Below are 22846 nucleotides of genomic sequence, written 5' to 3' on the forward strand. Positions count from 1 at the left end.
AAAACAGGGCAATAGTTTGAAGGATTGCATCTTTGATTCTTGTCAATATCTCATCATCGTTTCTTTTGTTTTTTTTTTCTTTTAAATGGTATTAACATGTACTATACTACTTTCCCTTTACATAGAAAATTACAGAACCAAAGAAGGAATTACACTTAACTGTGGCCTCAAGCCCACCACCCAAATAGTAGTTCTAAATGACACTAGATTAGAGATAAGAATGAAGAGGAGCTCAAACCCTTAAAGCCACCTGGTCTTGCCATGAAATCTTTCTTTTACTTGCTCGACTCGGGCCATCTCCGATCGTCCTGCACGCCGAAATCTTGATGTCGTTGTTTTGCTGCTCGTCGCTCCCACCTCGAAGAAGGCTTTTCTTCAGCTCATTGGCTCTCAGTGGCTCGTAATGCATCTGCAGTTCCTCTTCCTCTATCTGAATTGAAACATAGAGATTTTGTTAGGGAGGGGAAGTGAAAATAACGTTTTCAGAGTGGCCAAATAAGTCTAGTCAATTACCGAAATTTGGTTCAAGTCAAAAAATGGAGTGATGTTTCTCTCGCCAGCATCTCTCCCACTGTACATTCTTTCCTTCTGGTTCAAGTCCAAAACTGGTGCCGGATTCTGTAGATTGGCTTTCTTCCTAGTAGTCTTTGCCTTCTGGTTTAAGTCAAAGACAGGAGTTGGAGTAGGATTCTTCTGCAGAGGGATATCGATTCCTCGGTCAATTTTTTCCTTTTGGTTTATATCAGAGATCGACGGAAGGGGTTGCAAAGCAGGTCTCCTTCTCGCACCATTCTTTCCCTTCTTATTGTTGTTAGTCACTTGATTATTTAGTTGCTTCTGCTGCACCTGCACGGGATCTCCATTCGAACGGTTGTTTGACGACTGGTTCTTCATTAAGTACTCATATCTCTTCCTCAAGAATCTTCAATATAAACGGACTCATAGTTAGGTCTAAACAATTCACTAAATACAATATAATATAATGTATTAATCATACCGGACTTCTGCAACCAGGGTCATCTTCTTTTGATTCATCATCTGCAATTTCCTCTTAACAGTTTCTGTTTCCTGGAAGAAGAATAAAAAATTGAAAAGAAAAAAAAAACTTTCAGCTGTTTGTTTATCCAAATAACATTCCTGAGTCTAAAACTGATGTATATGTCTCAAACTCAGAACTAGGAGTGGCAGATTTTATAAATAACCAGAACCAAATTTCCTATGGAACTTCAAAAGGCCGTGTGAGATAAAACTGAAACGAAAGACCATACAAATAAGATCAGTTGTTTAAAGTGTTGTATTTATGGAGAGTAGGGAGATAAGCACTAAACTCAGCAAGATGATCTGAAATGGTAATAAGCACAGGTTCAGAACAGAATGAAAATACCACAAGAGGTGGTCATATCAGTTTAAAGGGTATCTCAATCTCTCAGAAACAAGAAAAATAATGGATGGAAGCAAGACTAAAAGATGAATCTCCAGATAGAAAGAAAAGAATAGATGAACTTCACTCTTTTTGCCTAGAGATAGGATTTTCCAATTTCAACAACTCTTCAGAGGAAACAATCAAGCAACCAAATAGAGGATTAAAACTTAACAAAGAAACAACCAGTTCAGACACTCGGAAGAATTAGTCAGCCAAAACAATCAGATCAAACCCTCTTCCTGATCAGAAATTCAGTTCAAACCAAAAAGAAAGCAAATCTCGCAGAAAATCAGGATCTGAAGAAAACATTCAAACATCATCAAAAGAAAGCCAGATCTGATGGAAACAAGAAGAAACCCCCAATTTTACCTTCTCCAATTCGTCATAATCTTGCAGGAGACTGTGATGCTTGAATCTGGCCTTAGGATCCTCATACACAGCGTACTGGGAGACAACCCCTTTGATCTTCTTCATCGATGGGGAGGAAAAACCAGAAACCCAGAAGCGAAAATCGAAAAATCAGACGGGGAGGGAGAAGGGAAGGGGAAAGAGGGAGAGAAGAAAAGGTGGGTATGGAAGAAATTGAGAAAGTGGGCAAGGACAAAGAAGAAAGAGAGAGAGAAAGAGAAAAAGATGTAGATAGGAAGAGAGGGAGAGGGTTCTTGGTTTCCTGTTTTCTCTGTGAAGCTCTGACCGAGCCAACTAAAACCCAAAAAGGCCCACATAACTCGGTGAAAAGAAATGGTTGTTTTCAGAGACAGTGATGAGAAAGAAAGAAGTGAAGATGGGGATTTTTGGGGGTTGCAGCAGAAGGGGCAATTCAGGGAAGGGGAATTTTTAATGCGAGGTTGTGGGGGTTCTTGGTAATGGTTTGGTTGGAGGACATTAGAAGACATCTCATCTCATCTCATCTCAATTCTCATCCATCTTCGCTTTCTTTTCTCTTTTTTGGGTTTTTCTTCTACAACAAAATTGGTCCAGCTGGGCCATTAAAGAGACTCTTCCTTGTCATTGAAGGGCTGCGTGTGCGTGGAGTTTCTCTGTTTCTTCCCTCTTTGCGTACCTGTTTTTCTCAGCGACTTCTAGAGAGAGAACGGGAAACAGAACAGAACAGAACAGACGGTATTTTCCTTGGAGACAGATAGAAATTCCATCTTTTTTCTTTTGTTGCCTAAACTAAAGGCAGAAGATTAGGATGGATGGAGGGTGGCTTCTGATGCACTGTTGAAAATGGAAACGGAAGTAGCTTAGTATTGTAGGTGAGGACCGCGTTTGGTTTGGTTTGGTTTCATCTCATTTCATCGCAATCTTCTTCTGCATATATTCATGAATCTGAAACAAGGGAAGATGCTTTCCACCAATTTCTCCATTATTATTATTGTTATAACAGGTGAAGGTCAATTTATGTGAGATTACTACGATACCCCTACTTTCTCTGCAAATTCCCTTTTTTTTTTTTTTTAACCCACCCCTCAAACTCAAAACCCATAGCTTTTTCAGAGGGGGGAGAAAGCAAAGAAAAGATGGACAAATACCAAATTGTCCAAATGGGTTCTGGTTGGGGTGTGGGGTAGAGTGATAATTTGGATACACAGAGTGCCCACTTCTTTAAGTAATGGAACTTGTAATGGTGTGTGTGTTTTTTTTTTCCTTTCTAATACTTTCTGTCACGATACTTGTTTTTGTCTATGTATTTTTGAAATATTTATTTTAACATTTATATTTTTTTAAGTAATAATCAGTAGGGTGGAAATTAAACTCATGATCAAAATTTGAATCTCTATAAAAAAAAAATACGTGAATATGAATATTCAGACATGTGACCTAAGTCTTAACCTAAATTTTCTTTAATACAACATTTGATAGTGGAATTTTTTTTTTCTTTTTGAGACGAGGAGGAAAACTTATTAGAAAGAAACACCACTTTGGATTACAGTTGAAGTTTTGCTTCTGCTCACTTCACTTAAAAGCCACACAGGAAATAACTACCTCACATGATTAAAATTTGAGAGAAAATAACTTTCTTATTTAATAGATATGCTAACTTATTTTAAGAACAAATATAACTTAGATGAAAATCATCCTTGTCTGAAAGTGGAAATTAGAATTTATAACTTTTTAATCAAATATATAAATATCAGTAACCAAGTTATAACTCATAGCAAAGAAACATATCAAGTTCAGTTCCGATTATCCCCTAAAAGGAAAGAGAAAAAAATGGAAGGCCCTGATTTGTTGGGTTTTAATCTGAATCAATGGGTCCAAATTCCACATTGGTCGTTGGATTTGACACCGCATTATCTTCATCTCAAAAATCGAACCAAAAGCTTTTTTTTCCCGGCTGTCTCTGAGTTTTACGCGTTATTTTAAATATTTGCAATATGTAAATCGACATTTCCATCCTTTTAAAAACTAGCGATTAAATATAAAAAAAATATCAACAAAATATTGTTAATATATACATAATATTAATAATAATTATTTTTAATTTATTTAAAAATAGTAAAATATTTATTTGTTAATTTAAATATTTTTTATGAATTTTTTATTTCTTAAATTTCTATAGAAATATTCATTGATATCGATATTTTATGGATATTTCTACAAAGTTGAGCCTTCGACATTTAAAATCTTGACTTTACCATATTTTATCTTTAATAACCTTTAGATAAATCTTGTGATAAAAAAAATCTTTCAAATAAATTTGTAGTTGATAAGGTTAAATGTAAATTCTATGGAGAGCCACTCAAATGTTAAATTAAAAATTAGTTTTTGAATATTTTAATAGGTTAAGAGTGCGTTTGTTGGTAATTTGAGGATAAAAATCTAATTAAAATAGAGTTTTTGTGTTTCGTAGCACATTTGAAAATTGAATCTCAATTTTTAAAAAATAATTGTTTACTTACCTTTTAATATATTTGTAAACTATGGTCAACTAAATTTTAGTTATGTTTAAAATATTATCAATTAATTTATTAGAATAAATGTTATCAATTTTGTAGAATTATTATTTTACAATATCATATAATCTATTATTTATTATATTTTCCCTTTTTATTTTCAACCCAAATGAAATGAGTTTAGCATAGAATAAAATAGTATATTTATCATAGTTTTATTTTTTTTTCTAATAAAACTATACATTTTAAAGTTTCAGATCTAAAATGTAAAGAAAACATTTAAAATGCTATTTTCATAAATTTCAATCAAAGAATCCAAAAACAGTATTAATAAAACAAATATGTCACACGACCTCTGAGTAGTCGGAGATAAATGGTAAATGCTAACTAGTTGGCCATGTCCAAATTGTCAACTAATTAAAATAGATTAATGAACATGTCACGTCAATTTTTCATTAATAGTATTTAAAAAATGTAATTCATGTTATGAATTTGAATATCCTAACCTGATTTGTACTAAAAAAAAATGTGATTCATGATCAGTAAACGTGACCGAAAGGTACTTAAAAAGAAGGATAAACATAATCAAAACGTGAACGGAAAGATAATTAAAATGGTGAAAGCTTGGAATTTGTAAGGTTGATAATATATATATATATTATATAGTACAAAGCAGTAAAAATATTCATACTTTAATTAAATGTTACAGAATAGAAAAAAAATATATATACGAAAAGTACGAAAAGTAACCGTGTTTTGTAACCTCAAAATTTTGGAGAAACGATCAAAAAATTGGGTTGATGGAGAGGGCAGAGTCTGGTTTACAGACTGAAAGGAGGGTACTGCAGAAAAGTTGCTCACTACTGAGGTTTGGTTTCCCCATCTGCAACATTTTCTTTTGTCTCTTATTTACCATCCTTTCAAGTTTAAATAACAATTAATTTTAAATATTATTTTGATTCTGTAAATTAAAAGTTTAAACGTTTATTGTGAAATTTTTAAAATTATTTTCTCTGGTAAATTATATCAACTATAAAACATCTATTTCCATTGAAAATAACTAAAAACTTATGATTTCGATTTTCAATTTCTTTGATTTACAAATAGAATATATTCACTATAATATTTAATATTTTGACTAATTGAATCATACAAATTGAATAACCTTCATTTGTTCACAAATAATATATATAATCTATGTCATTTTAATTATACATTTAATAATTATTTATTACAAACATGTTGTAATATTATGTCGTTTGTCAAAACGAGTATAGTTCAATAGTAATTAACATATATCTCAAACCAATAGGTTGTGAGTTCAATCTCCCACCCTCACATGACAACAAGTCAAGCTTCCTCATGCTCGTTGACTATCCACGTTACTGAGAACCTGTGACCCGGGTGGGGCTTTTACGGGGACTAGCCCGCTTCAATCCGAGTTCGAGTCTTGAGTTGGCTACATTGGAGAGGGTTACTGTTAAACAAAAAAAGTAGGTCTCTCAAAACTTTTAAAACATATAAAATATTTGTACTCGTCTATTTTGTTGAGTATAAATTCAACAAATTTAAACCAAAACATTACCAAGTATTTGTTAAACAAAATTTTCGTAATAAGAAACGTGGCCTTTGTGTATTGGCCTGTCTTTAAGAACTATAACCGACGGGTGATGGTTGGGTGGGCGCGGTCTCTCGGAAGCGAAACTCCACTTTATAGTTTATCCTCTCGACTTTCTCCGCGGCACATTCACAGCTTTCAGAAATGGCGTCGACAATATCTCTGAGTGCTCAACTACCAAATATGCGAGGAATTTCTGATTGGAAACAACGAAGTGAGTACCAGCCTCGCTCTGTAACTCTGTCTCTTTCAGATTTTTCATTTTCTTTTGGTTGGTGAGACCGTAGGAAAACGAGGACTGTATTTTAGATTGATTGCTGTATCTCTGGATTGAATTGGTTGCTTGGAACTTGGCTCCGTCCTGTATATTATGGAGCTTTCTCACCACTCGATCAAATGGACGGATCTTAGCTGGTGCGGTTGATTAGTGTGGTGTAGTTCGTTGGGAAGATTTACCGATCGGATAAAGCTTAGACCTAAATTAAAACCGTCTGCGGTATCCTCAGCTCTTATTACTGAATGGGTTAGGTTCATTCTCTATTTGGGAATTATTGCTTTCTTTCTGGAATCGAAGTTAATTTGTGACAGATGAACGGGGAGATCCTCTTGGTTTGAACTGGAAGGCAAATGCGTTCTGGGTACGGTATTGTATAAAGAACATTAAAGAAAAAGGTTATGATCTGTAAAATTAACGTAAGAAATACTGAATTAGTTTGGAAAACCTCGAAACCTCTTAGCACTGGGGTTACTTCAAGATTTTCTACCTGAAAATACTCCATAGAGAAGGAATTATGTGAACAACCAAGACTGAAGCCGGTAGCATATAATGGATAATTAGTGATAATGCGGATGGACGAGCTGAATAAATCCCTTGTCTACTTCATTAGAACTCTCTGAAAACCTAGATATAAATGCTGTAAAACTTAGCAGGCACGATGGTTTAGAATTTCTTTATTTTGCGTCTTATAATCCAGAATATGGTACTTTGGACTATAGAGTTTTGTATGTAGCTGGAAATTCCTTGTTTATTACCAAGTTGTCGTGCTGAAATTAGAAATGAAGTCCACTTTTTGAGACATTTGATTGCACATTTTACTTAATAATGATCCAATTATGCTTTTCTGCCTACCTCTTACAGGTAACCTAAATTCAATGTCAAATATAGTTGGTGTGCGGATCACATCTCATGGTCCTTGGAAAGTTCATAAAAATAATAGATCCTTTTGTGTTTATGGTCTATTTGGAAAAAAGAAGGAGAATGAGGAGAAGAGCGATGATGCACCTTCAAAGGTAGAATTTACTTTGCAATATGGTTAACACGATATAAATTTTTGATATCATGGTTAAATTTGTCACTCTCAGTCTCAGTAATTGAGAGACCAAACAGAAATGTCTTTCAAAGTTGAGAATGGAAAGAGGTTTTCTCTGCAAGTAAGATTCTAGTTACTTACATGCTAACCCTTTTTAGGCAGGAATATTCGGAAACATGCAGAACTTATACGAGACTGTGAAGAAGGCGCAAATGGTTGTCCAAGTAGAGGCAGTGCGTGTACAAAAAGAACTTGCAGCGTAAGACTAAACATGTTAAATAAATGTATTGTCACTTTCAGACATTTTTCTCTGTTTTATGAAGTCGTTGTTTTAACTTTTCTTTTTTCTTCCGTGTTTCTGTTCTCCAGGGCAGAGTTTGATGGCTACTGCGAAGGAGAGCTAATTAAGGTATGTTCTGCCTGCTCTCTCTCTTGCATTAAGTCCATCTCCACTTTGTCAAACACTATGCTATTACATCGGTGGTTGGTGAAGTGAACATGGGTTACATTTCGCTAAGATTTTAGAAGACCTTTTTCCCCTAAATTTTAGGTGGCTAGTAAATAATTACAGATTCCAGACTAATGACACATATTTATTATTATTGGTATTATTTGCCTTAGTTTCATGTATTACTTAGAGGGAAGAAGAAGAACTGGTCTAGAGTTTTTTATTACCAATTTAGTGGATTAATGTTTAGTTAGTTATCAAACTTAAGCCAATTTTCTTATATTCAACAAGTCACTATGGATTCCAAATCTCTTGCTTGGGGCCATCTTCTCCAGATATTAAATATCTCTTTAGTTTGCAGTATCAACTATTAATTGATAGTTCCAGTCTTGATCCCCGTGGATAATTTCGAAAGAGATAAAGTCATGATTTATTGAAATAATTATAGAAGTACTGAGCTCATGGCCAAGGGTTATGGATTTGGCAATTGGTTTCATGCAAAATTTGTGGCCTAACGTTGCCTTTTCATTTAATGAGAATTATGATACTAGAGAAGGGGTCCATATCATGTTTGCATGTCACCACGTATCTGGCCTCATATTTTCTCTGTCAACTAATTTAGGTGACGTTATCTGGGAATCAACAACCTGTTCGCACGGAGATCACTGAGGCTGCAATGAAATTAGGACCAGAAGTGAGTATTCACAATGCTGTAGTGCACTCTAACATTTGACTTTGCATTGCTCCTAATAAAGCATCCTCACAGGCCACAACTTAATACTGCACTACCTGTCCTGTCCTCAATCCAAGTTTGGAGTATATCTCCTTCAATGTTGGTGCCTGGTGGTATTATGGCTCTTGTGCCTCATGAGTTTGAGATTTGGATGGCTATTGAGCTTGGGTCCTCCATGGGGACTCGGCTAAAAAATAAATCGAATACGCATAAATTATTCCTTAAGAATATTGTTTTCAGTAACATTGTAATTTATGGTTGTATAATTTTTCTTGAATGGGTGGTTTCTACTTTCAATGGTGGAAGACTAACCATTAAGTTTTATGATTGGGTTTAATGGTAGATATTCCAAATATTCAAAACTTTACATTCTTTTGCAGAAACTGTCCCTTCTAGTCACCGAAGCATACAAGGACGCACACCAGAAGAGTGTTCAGGTTTGAAGACTCACTCTGATGGTAGTTGAATTACCAAGTTTTAGTTTCTGCTGAACTGACTGTTGGTCCTTTGATTCTCAGGCCATGAAGCTAAGAATGAATGATCTTGCCCAGAGCTTAGGTATGCCCCAGGGCCTCAATGAGGGATTGAAGTAGACATTTTTATGTCTGTCGAGCTTCAGTTTTGTAAATGCAGGAGCGGAACGACTTAATTGTAATCTGACCTTGGCAGAAAATTCCATTTTAGTTTTTACTGGTGAACTAAATGTTTGGAAACCTTGTTCTCCATCTCTAAATGTAAAACAGACATCTGTGATATTTATTGTGGAATCAGAACGAAGAATGAAAAGTACAAGACGAGTATTCAAATTGGAATCTTCTATACAAGCGATATCAGCACTGGCAATTGAGTTCGCTGAAGGGGGAACATATTAAGATATTTGGCAATGTATGGACATTTTATTTCTTGGAAAGAAAGAGCTTTAAACTTCTACTTTGCAGAAGATAATCATTGGCAAATGTTAGTAATCTTAGTTCAACCTTTTCATCTGCGGACTTGAAATGGGTAATGACATTGACATGGCGTAGCCAATATAATTTAGAATGAATACAATTCTAGTTCCCTACACCCCAGCATTGCTGTACTGGAATTGTTGCGAAATAATGACCAATATCTGGAAACGAGACAAATGACCAATTACTTGTTCTGTGTTCATTGCTCTGTTTCTCTGCAGATAAATCAAGATCTTGGAAGATGTTTTCCTGATAGAAACGATCTGAAAAGTGTCACAGCTCTCTGTGGCTGGATCAGTGGAACCTCATGGCCAGCTCCTCTCACTGTGGCAAAGGTTAGCCCATCATAAACCTCTGTCCATCCACCCACCTGACAAGTACATTTCATTTGTTTAAAGCCTTTCATTCAAACTGAAAACAGACGTGAACAAAAAAAAAAGCAGGGTTTTCAGAAGTAAACCTGTCCTCTGGAGTACCATGGATACCAGCGAGTTTTGATGGAGAGGTTAAGATGGCTGAGGGCGAATCTGGTGGCTGTCACTGGAACCACTGAATCGGTATCCCCACTGCATTTTTCCACATATAAAAGTCACATTAAAGGGAAACTTTTACCTCTCTTTACTTGGGAACTTTAGTAGAATTATGTAAAACCTTCTCTACACTTCAATTTGTATGCATATGGAAGGAAAAACAGAGAATGAGATGCTGGGAAAGTGAATAAGAGGATAAAAGAAGGATTTATGTGGAAAGATCAGAGCTTTTCAAACCAAACCTAAAGACCCATATCCTGAGACCAGTTGCAATCAGCTCCTTGTACGTGGGCAACATGGATTCTTGGGTATCCTTCCAGTTTTTGAGCAGAATATCACTGCCCCAAAAAGGAAAAACAAAACTTTATTGGTGAAGGAGATAAGTTTTGGCCAAAGACACAGAAACTAGCAAAACCCACCTGCAAGCAGTCCATTTGTAGGGAATTCCAGTAACATTGGCATGCATTGCCAACTGAACCTCCTTAAGATTATAATACTTCTCTGCATAATTCTCAGTACATGGATCATACCCTGACACCCTCCGCCGGAGAAGAGAGCTTTTGAATCTGAAGGTTGAGGTTGTTGCCACCGTGTTGTTGGGAATGACGGAGGGGCATCTGGGAGTGTAGATACTGTACTGATCAACATTGCCGAACTCGTGGTTCATGGCGTAGCTAACAACATGGTCGCATTGCTCGGAAGTCTTGTCGGAGGTGAAGTTGCAGTGCTTAAGGATGGAGTTGTAGGTTGTGTCTGATATCATGGCATGGCTCCACCAATACGTCACCGTTCCAAGGGCGTCGAGGTTCATATCCGTTACTGCATTTCCCACCTGCATTTTCAAAACTTAACTACAAATTCCACCGGTTCCTATGATACTCCTACTAATCCAATGTAGTAATTTTCCGTTCTTACAATGAAGCCTTTGAGGTTGATGAAGGAGTGAGAGTGTGCTTTGTTGTAGTCGATAATCTTCTTTGCCAGTTGTGGAACGTAGTGTCCTATACGTCGCAAAGATTAGATTCTTTGCAATGTTCAAGAATATATTGAAAAGATTAAATTTTACCCGAGTGGATTTACCTGCATAACTCTCCCCAGAAATGAAGAATTCTCTGTATTTGTATTGCGGGAATCTAGACATCCATCGGATAAGGAAAACAAGAGCATCTTGAGCTGTTCGGTTGTCACCGGAATCTTCGAGGTCGGAGGTGGTATTGGTGTAAGAGAATCCAACTCCGGCAGGTGATTCCAGAAACAGCAGATTTGCATCTGCAGAGAAATGGTGTTTCTGTAAAGAGATTTTGATCAAAAGGGAGAGGAATTAGAGAATGTAATAGACCTTTGTTCCATGAGTATTTGTTTAGATAAAGAGAAGAAGCAGTTTTGTTGATTCTGAATGGCCCAATTTCCTCCGATGCTCCATATGCTATTGATGAACAACCTGGTCCTGTGTATATCACCAAACCCTCAAAAAGTGCTTTTACAAACCTTTATTCTTTTTCCTAAAATTATATTACTTTATCAAAACTGCTTCTAAAAATATGCAGTATAACTTTTAAGATAAAAACAAACCATTCTTTTTTTTTTTTTTTTTACTACACATTCTTTAAAAAATCATAGGAAAAATGATTAATAAAAAGCACTACACTTAAATATCATCTCAAACCCAATAATATAGAATTGTGTCTATTTAGTCGACGCTTAAAATTTCAGAATCGATGTTATTTAGTCTCAATACTTTTATTTAGCATTTTTTTCAAATATTGAACGTGTAATTTTTACAAGCCAGCTTGAATTTAATTTAACAGTAATGAACACTTATCTCAATCTTCGACCTCACGTGTTTACTAAAAAAGAAACTTTATTATATACCAAGTTCAAAAATCTATTTGAAACATTTTACGTAATCCAAAAAGCAAAGAGGAAGGGAAAAGAAGTTTAAAATCCCAAAAAGAGACATGATTAGCACCACAAAAAGAGAATAAGGGCAGAGAAGATTGGAGGGGGGAGAGAGAGAGAGAGAGAGAGAAAGCATATTATTTGTGCCTTTGTGGGTATAGAAAACAAAAGAGGAAGACAGATCCAAGAGAGACAAAGAGTAACTAAACCCAAAAAAAAAAAAAAAGCTTCTCTTTTCCCCTCCCAAAACCAAACAAAAAATAATTCCACAAATAAAACTAAAAACCCACCACCCACTTCCCTCCCCACGCATGCTCCTCTCCCAATTTCACCCACGGCGCACTCTAGCAAACTCCCACCCTTCCTGCTAAACAGCGCCGTTCTGGTAATTGATTCGTGCAGATTCAGATAAGGTAGATATAGAGAGGGTCTGGAGAGGCCACTTTTTGGCCCCATAACTTTTTCAGTATAATCTCTCTCTTGACTTTTTATATTATTTGCGACATTATTTAACTACAAAGTGTATTATTTTAATAAATTATTGCCCCTGCGCTTTAATTGGTTGGTCAATGGGTTACATGTCAATTTTCTTGTAATGGCATGTTTTAAAATGTAGATTATGAGAAGACGACAAAGCCAATTTAGAAGAATTATGGAGTGAAATTAATTGAATTAAATTACCTCCGTTGAGCCAAAGAAGAAGAGGCTTTTTGTGAGGGGAAGACGTGGCTTCGGTGAGCCAGTAGAAGAGAGCTCGGCCGTGTTGTTGGTTGACCGTGACATAGCCGGAGTAGTGGGAGAATGCCACCGGCGGCTGCCCGGGGAGCGACGTGATACGGTCGTGCGCGGCGGCGGAGGTGGAGGTGGCGGTGGCGGTGGCGGTGGTGGTTGGACAATGGAAGAGAAAGAGGGATGAAATGAAGGCAATTGAGAGAAGGGAGGCCATTGCACCAGCTCTCAACTCATGCATGAATTGGGTTTAGAGAGAAAGATAAAAAGGGGAGTGTTTTGATGAGTCAATAATGGGATTGGTGGAGAGAGATATAGCTAGTGGTGCATTAGAGAGAAAGTTGGGGCCAATTTCTGTGGAGAGAGAGGGAGATTGGAGGGGGAATGTAAATGAGATGAGATGTGGGTTGGTTAAGAGGAGGAGGGGGAAGAAAATCATAAATGCACCCACTTTCTTTTGAGTTATGGGAGTACCGTGGTCCTCAACGGGACGATGAATCATGCTTCAAATGTTTATTGGTCAACATCCATCTTCGTGTCAATGACTTTCTGTGATGTCTAAATAGGGAGGAGGATACATGAATTAACCGATATCACATTCGAATGAAAACATCATAAGATCATGGTTGAGAAAAGCTTAAAATAATTGATAATCACTACCTAAACCAATAAGGTGCCTTTTCTCTTTCGGTGGCTCAATCGTAAGAACAGTAATCTTGAGTTGGGTGACCTCTTATAGAAAGTGAGGACAAAAAATACTGAAAGGACTTGACTTGAGTTGGTCTATTAGAATAGTTTCGCACTCCTAAGTAGCTCAAATAAAGACTGTGGCTCCTAATCTTGGACTTGAGACGTTATTCTTTTGGTCTTTTAAAAAACTAAAAGATATTTTTTTTGCATTTCTCCCTCCTACTTGTAAAAAAGATGAATACTAAAACCGCTAAACTAGTGATTCGAATTCACGATGTTTTAGTTAGAGATAGATGTCTTAAATTAAGTTTGACACGTTATTAAGTAATATATTATTTTATTTTATAGACTCCACCCACCCTCCTTAAATAGCCTAATATTGACAAATTATAAATAATAGTGGTATAGAAAATTTTTGGTAGCATCATATATAGTATTAGAAATTTCCCACATCTATCTCTCCATCGGGTATTTCATGGATTGAATATAAGTACTTTTTAACAAATTATATGTATACATACCGTAGAGATTTGAACGTTTAATTTTTCTTTATCAATGATATATATTTTAATCAATTGAGTTATGTATTTTTTTTCTACTACATTTTTTTTTTGTATCCAGTCGCTCTATAGTATATTATTTAATCCTATCTAGCTAATAGATGAATATTTTGTATTTTTATACTTTTTTCTCTAGAAAATGGCTAATAACCTTAATTGGGACGTAAATGTATACTATAAATATTTTGATCGGATATTTTATTTTTGTTAATATTTAGAAATCTTGAGAATCATATATATTATATTTGAATGTGATTGGATCACAATGTAAAATTTTATCGTCTTTCTGGATTAAAAGTTAATTCCAACTTAGTTTCATATTTAATTTATTTTAATGAATGCTGTCTTTTATGCTTTAATAAAAAAAAATTATGTATTTTGATTTTTACACTTCGTCAAATTTTATCCTAAATCAGAGGCAGGCTATAGAATATTTAAGTTAAAAGTTACCCGTTTTATTATTAAATTTTTAGATTGTATCTATTTAGTTTCTATATTCTAAAAACATTGATAAAAATATCCATTGAACGTATTTGATAATAAAAGATTTCTTATAGGTTATGAAGTTTTAATTTTGTATCTAATAAATTTCTATTATTAACTCGGTTGATTAATGCTTACCTAATACACATTAGTTATATTATTTAAATATTATGTGATTGGTTAATTTTGAGCCTTTTAAGTATTAGTGTATATCAATCATATTGACCAATTTAACATCAACGACTGTTTTTTTAGTACAACAACATCAACGACTTACTATATACAAAATTTAAAATTTAATAATATACTAGATTTTTTTAATAATTGAGTTGTTCTAGATTTTTTTAATAATTGAGTTGTTCTAGATCGATCTCGTTGGAGGAAAAAGAGGAAAATGAAAAGTCAAAGGTAGTCATAATGATTTTTCTTCCTTTTTGAGTCATAACTCTTTATTTTTATTTTTATTTTGTTTATTTTATCAATCTCATCCCACGTGCATGCAAGCGTGCATTTTCTACCAATCTTCTTTTAAAAAAGGTTCTTTAAGATACCTCTTAATAATAGTTTTAAATTTTATTTATGCTTTGAAACTTTAGAACATTTTTTAATTATATATTTATTAGTTAAAAAATTATTTTATGTCATTTGGTCTATATTACTTTATAATTTTTGTACTGTTTGATTGAACAAGAAAAAGGTGATTTCTAAAATTTTTCAAATCACAATGAGCATTTTAAAAGGTTGATGGAGCACTTTAAATGACTTTCATAGAAAAAGTTTATATCACTATTTTCTTTTCCAAACATGATTATAGAATAATGGTTATCTCAAATTTAGAGCATTAAAAAATATCATCTTATACTTCGTAGGTTCCAATTACTTATAGGTTAAAAATTGTTTGATCGTTGAAGTTTTGAAGTTTCAAAAAAGACATTTTAGTCTGTGAGGTTTGGGAAATAGTTTCTTAAATGGTCTCTGAACCCATTTGATTGATAATTAAACTAACATAACAATATTGATTGGAGCGTTAAATTCGAAGGAATAAATTAAAATCGTAAAAAGTTGAGGGAAAAAAAAAGATAGAACCTTGCGATTTCATCTTCCTTGCATCCAACTACTAAAGCTTTCAATTTGCTCCCACTACGTAATCGATTGATTATAACTAATTGATTGAAGCAATTTGAAGTTAAGAGAATCATTTTCCAAACTGCGAAAACTAAAATGTATTTTTTGAAACTTTATAAGATATTAGATAAACACCAACTTCAAGTCAACATGAGTTTAATTCAATGGTAACCGACACGTGTTTATGATCAAGACACATGAGTTCAAAATTTCCACTTTGTAAATGTTGATTGAAAAAATCTTAAAAATTGCACCGTTGAAATTGAATATTGAATGCTACAAATAAGTCAAATTGTATATCATATATTTTCTTTTTATAGAGGAACTTTTATCTGTTTTTCCACTGTCATGCCTTGATCCCACCACTATATTTGTGTTTTTTTTCTTCTTATTTTGTTTATTTTTGCCGCTACCTTTTCAAAAGTCAGAGTTCCATAAATGTGCACATGACTTTTCTTCTTATATATAAAAAAAAATAATAATAATAAAATTGTGCATTTCCTCTGTTTATTATTATTGAATTAAAAATCCTTTTTCTTCTTTATTCATTTCCCCGAGATTACGGCAGCAATTTGGCTTTAACCCACAGCTCAGTTTTAATCAACTGTAATATATATGTATAAATGTATACACTCAAATATGATTTGTTATTTATTTATTTATTTAAAATCCAATATCTTAACTCTGTATTAAGACAGGTTGATATTTAATAACAATCAGATAACTTGTTAATATAAGTAAAAATTTTAGTAATTTTTCTTATTAGCTGATTTTTTTTAAGGGATATTGATATAAAAAATTTGAATTCTCACCTATATTACTATATATGGAAAGTTCTATTCCAAGGAGGAAGAATTAAAGAGTGATATTTTATCTTCTTACATTGTATATTTATATATTTTTAAATTACTTTTTATATTAGGTTAATTATGCAGAATATACATTTGCAGTACATAATTTTTAAAGATTCATATATCCTTATTAAAAATTAAATTATAAAATTTTATTGTTATCAATTTAGTCCATGAATTCACTAATAAATGATGATATAACATAATGTAATACAAAAGAATGTCAATTAAATTAGATATATGTTGTGTTTGTTCAAGTTCATAAACCAAACATAATGTACAATAATATATTATTATTATTTTTAAATAAAAATATAGTTAGGAAAAAAGACATTTTTAAACATAGATAAAATATAATTATTTTGGGATGGTAATGTGGGGTTAGGTTTAAGGTCTGAAATAATACTAATTGAGGAGTTAAGTCAAAATGGAGACATGGCACCCATTTGACTGGAGATGTGGGGCCCAAGAAGATGATGTCAGACTTTGAAATGACACCTTGGATATGACATTCTTAAATAATCCTCTTTGGATTCTTTTTTTTTCCTAATAAAAATAATGTATATATTTTTAAAAGTAACAAGAATGTGATAGTTTTGAAATCGTTTTCAAAAGTGGGGTAAAGGTAAACGGCAATCATTATTTAAGGTAAATCGTTTATATCGGACTCCATTTTAGTATAAATTATGTAGATTTGACACTAATTCAAGATAAATCGCGTGTTAGGACGTAAATGATACCAACTCGGAGAGCATAAGGTACATGATTTATCATTGTACAAGATTTCTATAAAAATGAAGATTTATGAGAAAATTACATTTAACAAAAATCGAGTACAAACTACAATATCTCATTGATAAATTTTGTACCATGTGTGCATTTACGTGTTGACTCGCCTCCGTACTTTATATTTCATATCATATGTTGCACCCTTAAATCGTGTTGAATATAATATACGTGATTCTTGACTTTGACCACAAACTACTCTATATTTCTATCAATAGTTTGTATATATACACCAACTTTACAATTTCTTATTTAATTTTGCATTTCTTTTGTTATTACTTGAAAGCAATGATATTTTTGTAGTTACTTTTTAAAATTTACCCAATTCGCTTTTTAAGAACCAAAACCGCATTTTTTCTTATCACAATCTCCTCTACGTGTTGTACCAGACAAAAATTTTAAGCGTAATATAGATGGCAAGATAAATTAGCCTTTTCTCTGTCTTTTTTTTTTCAACTTCAAAATAGGCAAATTTAATCCCATGGACTACGTCTCCAAATTGGGCCTAGTAATGTTCGGGCCGGCCCAAGTTGGACATCCATAGAAGAACAGTCCAATTGAACGAACAATTTGTTTATTAATTTAATATTTGCGAAAAAAGATTTTTTTAAATATCATCAATCTGACAACTGAAAGGAGAGAAGCAAACGAAACTCATCATTTTGTTAAAAATTCTCCCAATGCCATGAAATTCGGAAACTATCCTTAACGAAAAATCGAAGCTTCCTCGTTTTAATTCATTAATTTTCCTGTAAGTTCACAGTTCCATTCTTCTTTCTTCTTTTCTATCGTTTTTCTCCCCCCTCCCCCATTTTTTCCATCGCTTATTCTGGCTAGCGAATGAATTCTTCATACAATATTTCAGTATGTGCATCTTTATGAGAGGTTTACTATGAATTTGCATTTGCATTTGCATCTATTTCGAGCTAAAGCTGATGACTGAGGAATTATGAACTTTTTGCTTCCGCCCGCCATGTGTTTGATAATATTTGCTGTTTTGGGTTTCTAATTCTAACTATAAGTACTTCGATTAGTTGCGTACAACTTGTATAATTCTGTTACTTTATTTTAAATATCTGTAAATCTTATAGTTATAGCTGTTTTTAATGTGTTACTTGGTGGCTGCCAATAATTATCAGCATCCCTTCTCTTTATTAAGCGAGTTTTTCTGGTTTCAGGATGGATTGTAGTTCTTGTAACTACTCACTTGGCACTATTTCATCTTGTTCTGTTAAAAGAATTACATTTCCAACAAAATTGGAGTTCCGTAGAATTTTCTTTCAGAAGAAATCTGAATTTTTGAAACCCAGAGTATGCCCAGGTCTCAGTTTGCTGGATTCTTTGCAGGTATGAATGATTTCTTAATTTTCATTTATTTGCTTTAAATTTTCTATGCCTTGCCTTCTTTTCTTCTTCAGAATTTGAATCATTTATTATCTGTTCTGATTTGCAGCATATTAGTAACTTCAATTTCAAAGTCCTACCCAAATCTAAGGTTTCAGCATGGAAGATACCTTATTCATATTCACGTGGTATAAGAAGTGATTATCCTCAGAATGCCGATTTCCCCCAGTACTATTCTAAAAAGGAGAAAAAGCCATTTCCAATTCCCATTGTGCAATTGAGACGGGCTGCTAGGGAGAGGATGAAAAAGAGTAAAGGCCAGCCGAGACGACCAGCACCACCTCCAAAGAATGGGTTGCTAGTCAAGAGCATGATACCAATTGCCCACAATGTGTTCAATGCAAGAATTACATTAATCAACAATCTCAAGAAGCTCTTGCAGGTGGTAACTGTGCATGCTTGCGGGTAATTCTCTTCTTTAGTCTCCAATTGGTTGTCCTTAGCTAGTGATGGGAAAACCTCTCGAAGTTACTACATGGCATGTTTGAAGTTTGGCGCTTTGAAATAATCTTCTTACAAAAATGAACATGTTTTTCATTAATCTATCAGTTGTAGTTTATCATACTTTTCTGAACATAAGATGGTTGTTAAGTGTCATTGCATTGTAAGTAACTTTATCAACTCTTTGATAGGCAGTCTGTCTTTATGTGGTTATTAGTAATTCAAATAACTTCGCTAGGATTGATGGTTACTACTGTTGGTTTGATCAGAGGCTCTATGTTGCAATAAGCTGCTCGAAATCTGCTCGATTTCATATTTTGCTATAATTCTAATGTGTGTTATTTTAATAATGTGATTTTAACGTATGCATAACAATTTAGAATGAACGTTGATAAATTCTTGTATTATTGATTGAAAGTAGACACTATTGAATTAACCAATGAGAAGCATCATAAATTGTATACACAGACAACTATATAGCTCCTTGATCGCTTCCACTCCCACATCCCGACCGACTTGATCGCTGTTAGATTTAAGATTCATGACTGCTTAAATGTGAGATATCATGCAACATTCTTCCTCAAATAGCTCTTCACAACTTTGTCTAAACGTGATGAAAGTTATGCAGGTTTTGCAATGAAATCCATGTGGGGCCTGTTGGACATCCATTCAAGTCATGCAGAGGGCCGAATGCCAATTTCCGTAAGGGACTTCATGAGTGGACAAAGGCAACTCTTGAAGACATATTCCTGCCTGTAGAAGCATACCACCTCTACGATCGCCTTGGAAAGCGTATTTCTCATCATGAAAGATACTCAATTCCACGAATTCCAGCAGTAGTTGAGCTTTGCATTCAAGCAGGTGTCGATCTACCTGAATATCCTGCAAAGAGGAGAAGGAAACCGATCATCCTCATCTCAAAAAGTGAATTCATCGACGCAGACGAAAGTGAACTACCAGACCCTGAACCAGAACTACCTCTGATACCTCTTTTAACAGAGATACCAGATTCCGATGCCGAGGCTCCAAGCGACGAAGAAGATATAGCTTGGCTTGCTGACCAAACGCTTCAAGCATGGGAGCAAATGAGGCAAGGAGCCAAAAGACTCATGAAGATGTATCCAGTGAGAGTATGCGGGTATTGTCCGGAGGTACATATTGGTGGCAGCGGGCACAAGGCACAGAACTGTGGAGCCTTCAAGCACCAACAACGAAACGGGCAACATGGTTGGCAACGGGCCGTGCTCGATGACTTGATACCGCCCAGATACGTGTGGCACGTACCAGACATAAATGGACCTCCATTGCAGAGAGAGCTAAGAAACTTTTACGGGCAGGCACCTGCAATAGTTGAAATATGCATTCAAGCTGGCGCTGCTATCCCAGATCAGTACAAATCAACCATGCGAATGGATGTGGGAATTCCCTTCGACATTAAAGAGGCTGAAATGGTAGTTTGAGGATTCACCACTTTGATATTTTTGTATACATTGTCAATATGCTATGTTTTGGCTCCAGAAGGAATTTGAAGAAGACTTTTTAAAGCCTTCTTATTCAGTGCGACCACCACGAGCATGGGCAAAACCGTCTTTTACCTTAATCTTCGCAAGTAGTATCAAATGAAGGCGAAGATTGCAACACTTATCCGCGTTTAAGGTATTATTATTTTTCGGAATATATCGCAAATTTCTTACGATGATTTAAATATAATATTAAAAAAGCAATCCAAGGAGAAGAAAAGCAGAGCGAGTCCAATGGGGCTTTGATGGAAAATGTCAAAGAACTCCAAAAACTTTTTTACACCAAAAACGAACTTCAACTGCCATGATCTACAAACAACTGCCACTTGTTCAATCCCAATTCCACATCCTCCCCTTTTTCTTCCATCGCCATTTTCCCGCTTTTGCCCTAATCCCAAATTTCGCAAACGAGCAGGAACAGCACAGAGTTCACAGAAAGAAAATCGAAAACCAGAGGAAGAACAGTTCTGATCAGACAGAACAGAACAGAACATCGGCAATGGCAGGATCGCAGCAAATGAATGGTCCATCTCCGGCTCAGCACACCACCGAGGTTCTTTCCCAGCGCAAGAAACTGCCGGTTTGTCCGATGAAAATGGCGGTCGGCGGCTTCGTGATCGCCGCCACACTCGGTTACTTCGTCCTCTGCACCAAGAAGAAGCCCGAGGCTTCCGCCCTTGACGTCGCTAAAGTCACCGCCGGCGTGGCTACTCCGGAGAACACCCGTCCCCGCACGTAGAATTACAAATTGGAACTTAACCATAACCTGTACTCTTCTTCTTCTTCAAAAGAATTTCGTCTCGATTTTTTTTCTTTTTTTTGTTATGATCATTCTTGTTCGAGTTTGATAATGATATGTATTATTTTTGTCTAATTTTCAATTCACAGAGATCGTTAGAAGTTTCACCTATTTTTAAGGGAGAAGAATTACGGATAATTGAGCGCCATTTTTCTGTATTGAATCCATTGACAAATGCATTAGGTTATCTCCTCTTTTTATTTAGCATGTAAATTTCTCATAATAATTTAACAATAATCACATATTTAACGATTTAGCATGTACAAATTAGGTTCAAATTAAAAATTTATTACAACTTTTTAATAAATTTTGAACTTTAAAAAGTGTGTAGAAAATTCAAAACTATCAAAAAGAAAAAAAAAGGTGCATAATAATTTAATAGGTCATTAGACATTTTCTTAAATTCACAATCTATTAAAAATAATATTAATAGATTAAGATTTTATTTAATACAAAATTTAATCTTGTGTTTAATAGAAGATCCATAAATTAAAAAAATATATATTGAAATAAGTTCAAGATCTATTAGACACAAAATTGAAAGCTGAAGAACGTTTTAGACACGTTTTAAAGTTCATAGAGTTATTAGTCATAATTTCAAAGATATAAAACACTAAACTAAGAATTATATCTACGACTAACTTTAAGTCATAATTTTAACACCTTTTGGTTTATTATTATTAGTATATTTATATCCGCTTACCATCGTTATAATTGTATACAAAAGAATTGACCATGGAGGCATTTGCCTTCATCATAGATATTCGTAGCATTTTCTTTTAGTATGAATTATGAAACAATTCTTGACCTTCACCTTCCAATTTATACCATAATGGATGAGTAAGAAGACTCGAATTGCTCGTTGAATCTTCCTATATTTCCAAATTACCTAAACTGATTCTTTGACTTTATGAAGATTATATATCAAGAGCTCAAAAAATTTAATATCAACAAATATGATGTGATTTGTTGATTTATAATCTTTTATAGTCTTATCTCAAAAAAATAAATAATCTTTTATGGTCTTCTCCATTGTTATATGATATGAGATTTGTCAAATGAACATGTTTGAGTAATTTGGTTAGCTTGTCATAGATCTAGCCCACTCAAATATTCTTGTTCCATTAGAATAACGATTAACCACTAATTTTGAAATGTCAATCACTCAATTTTAATCAATATTTTTCAATATATATACTTTTAAGATATGAATCTTTTCAAGATTCAGACACTGGACTTCTCTTATTTTCTCTGATTTGAAATCTCACTTTACATGATATAAAAGAGACTTCAGAGCCGAGATTGAAGGGCCATTCAGACATTTCTCATCTTCTGCCCTATTTCTTCATTCTCAATTCTTGTAAAGATTGTTTCAAATTCACTCCCCATGGACTGCATCTTATTCTCTGAAAATTATATATAGAGGCAAAGAAAAGCATACAATCCATAAATATCATCAAGTACAAGTCTAAACAATCTGATCCAAGTTCAAGTTTTAAAAGAAGTTTTATATAATTCAACCAAAGTTTTACTTCGTCTGAGTCTCGATTTAATCTCTCTCTCCAACTTAGGATCTGAATGAGTCAGAATGTCAATGTGAACATAGTTCAACTGTTCTGAGTTAACCCGTAAAAGTGAGAAAAGTAA

The 22846-nt window shown here is 34.2% G+C and overlaps 5 protein-coding genes across 6 annotated transcripts; 3 read left to right on the forward strand and 2 right to left on the reverse strand.

Annotated features, from left to right (window-relative positions):
• Window positions 1-12: 12 nt before the first annotated feature.
• Window positions 13-2729, reverse strand: LOC111007291 (uncharacterized). Its single transcript, XM_022279602.2, has 4 exons — window positions 1793-2729; window positions 998-1068; window positions 514-922; window positions 13-430 (listed from the first exon to the last, which is right to left on the reverse strand). Exons 1-4 carry the CDS (start codon window positions 1895-1897, stop codon window positions 233-235), a joined length of 783 nt encoding a protein of 260 aa, XP_022135294.1. The 5' UTR covers window positions 1898-2729; the 3' UTR covers window positions 13-232.
• Window positions 2730-5997: 3268 nt separating this feature from the next.
• On the forward strand, window positions 5998-9244 carry LOC111007167 (nucleoid-associated protein At4g30620, chloroplastic). Its single transcript, XM_022279414.2, has 7 exons — window positions 5998-6155; window positions 7080-7231; window positions 7410-7510; window positions 7621-7660; window positions 8322-8393; window positions 8813-8869; window positions 8951-9244. Exons 1-7 carry the CDS (start codon window positions 6086-6088, stop codon window positions 9023-9025), a joined length of 567 nt encoding a protein of 188 aa, XP_022135106.1. The 5' UTR covers window positions 5998-6085; the 3' UTR covers window positions 9026-9244.
• A 62-nt stretch (window positions 9245-9306) lies between these two features.
• On the reverse strand, window positions 9307-12953 carry LOC111007166 (serine carboxypeptidase 24). Of its 2 annotated transcripts, none has more exons than XM_088125530.1 (8): window positions 12493-12953; window positions 11252-11359; window positions 10993-11181; window positions 10828-10913; window positions 10332-10744; window positions 10155-10274; window positions 9843-9948; window positions 9307-9752 (listed from the first exon to the last, which is right to left on the reverse strand). In XM_088125530.1, the coding sequence occupies exons 1-8, from the start codon at window positions 12779-12781 to the stop codon at window positions 9609-9611; spliced, it is 1455 nt and encodes a 484-aa protein (XP_087981656.1). In that variant the 5' UTR covers window positions 12782-12953; the 3' UTR covers window positions 9307-9608. The 2 variants fall into 2 exon arrangements, with proteins under 2 accessions (XP_087981656.1, XP_087981657.1); XM_088125531.1 differs by having other exon boundaries at window positions 10155-10250; window positions 12493-12950.
• Window positions 12954-17654: 4701 nt separating this feature from the next.
• APO2 (APO RNA-binding protein (DUF794)) lies at window positions 17655-20520 on the forward strand. The gene is made up of 4 exons (XM_022278881.2): window positions 17655-17786; window positions 18214-18382; window positions 18489-18844; window positions 19509-20520. The coding sequence occupies exons 2-4, from the start codon at window positions 18215-18217 to the stop codon at window positions 20338-20340; spliced, it is 1356 nt and encodes a 451-aa protein (XP_022134573.1). The 5' UTR covers window positions 17655-17786; window position 18214; the 3' UTR covers window positions 20341-20520.
• LOC111006810 (uncharacterized) lies at window positions 20396-21393 on the forward strand. The gene is made up of 2 exons (XM_022278882.2): window positions 20396-20536; window positions 20816-21393. The coding sequence occupies exon 2, from the start codon at window positions 20900-20902 to the stop codon at window positions 21137-21139; it is 240 nt and encodes a 79-aa protein (XP_022134574.2). The 5' UTR covers window positions 20396-20536; window positions 20816-20899; the 3' UTR covers window positions 21140-21393.
• The last annotated feature ends 1453 nt before the right edge of the window (window positions 21394-22846 follow it).

Source organism: Momordica charantia, assembly GCF_013281855.1.
Source record: "Momordica charantia cultivar OHB3-1 chromosome 6 unlocalized genomic scaffold, Mcharantia_2.0 BLBB01000006.1, whole genome shotgun sequence".
Taxonomy (NCBI): Eukaryota; Viridiplantae; Streptophyta; class Magnoliopsida; order Cucurbitales; family Cucurbitaceae; genus Momordica; species Momordica charantia.

Coding starts and splice junctions, on each gene's coding strand:
- LOC111007291 (XM_022279602.2), bottom strand. CDS start 1,897: ATGAAGAAGATCAAAGGGGTTGTCTCCCAGTACGCTGTGTATGAGGAT. Junction 1,069..1,792: donor ATTATGACGAATTGGAGAAG/GTAAAATTGGGG, acceptor TTCTTCTTCCAG/GAAACAGAAACTGTTAAGAG. Junction 923..997: donor ACCCTGGTTGCAGAAGTCCG/GTATGATTAATA, acceptor TTTATATTGAAG/ATTCTTGAGGAAGAGATATG.
- LOC111007167 (XM_022279414.2), top strand. CDS start 6,086: ATGGCGTCGACAATATCTCTGAGTGCTCAACTACCAAATATGCGAGGA. Junction 6,156..7,079: donor TTCTGATTGGAAACAACGAA/GTGAGTACCAGC, acceptor TACCTCTTACAG/GTAACCTAAATTCAATGTCA. Junction 8,394..8,812: donor CAATGAAATTAGGACCAGAA/GTGAGTATTCAC, acceptor ATTCTTTTGCAG/AAACTGTCCCTTCTAGTCAC.
- LOC111007166 (XM_088125530.1), bottom strand. CDS start 12,781: ATGCATGAGTTGAGAGCTGGTGCAATGGCCTCCCTTCTCTCAATTGCC. Junction 10,914..10,992: donor TTCTGGGGAGAGTTATGCAG/GTAAATCCACTC, acceptor TGCGACGTATAG/GACACTACGTTCCACAACTG. Junction 9,753..9,842: donor CATGGTACTCCAGAGGACAG/GTTTACTTCTGA, acceptor TGTACTTGTCAG/GTGGGTGGATGGACAGAGGT.
- APO2 (XM_022278881.2), top strand. CDS start 18,215: ATGGATTGTAGTTCTTGTAACTACTCACTTGGCACTATTTCATCTTGT. Junction 18,383..18,488: donor GTTTGCTGGATTCTTTGCAG/GTATGAATGATT, acceptor TCTGATTTGCAG/CATATTAGTAACTTCAATTT. Junction 18,845..19,508: donor GTAACTGTGCATGCTTGCGG/GTAATTCTCTTC, acceptor AAAGTTATGCAG/GTTTTGCAATGAAATCCATG.
- LOC111006810 (XM_022278882.2), top strand. CDS start 20,900: ATGGCAGGATCGCAGCAAATGAATGGTCCATCTCCGGCTCAGCACACC.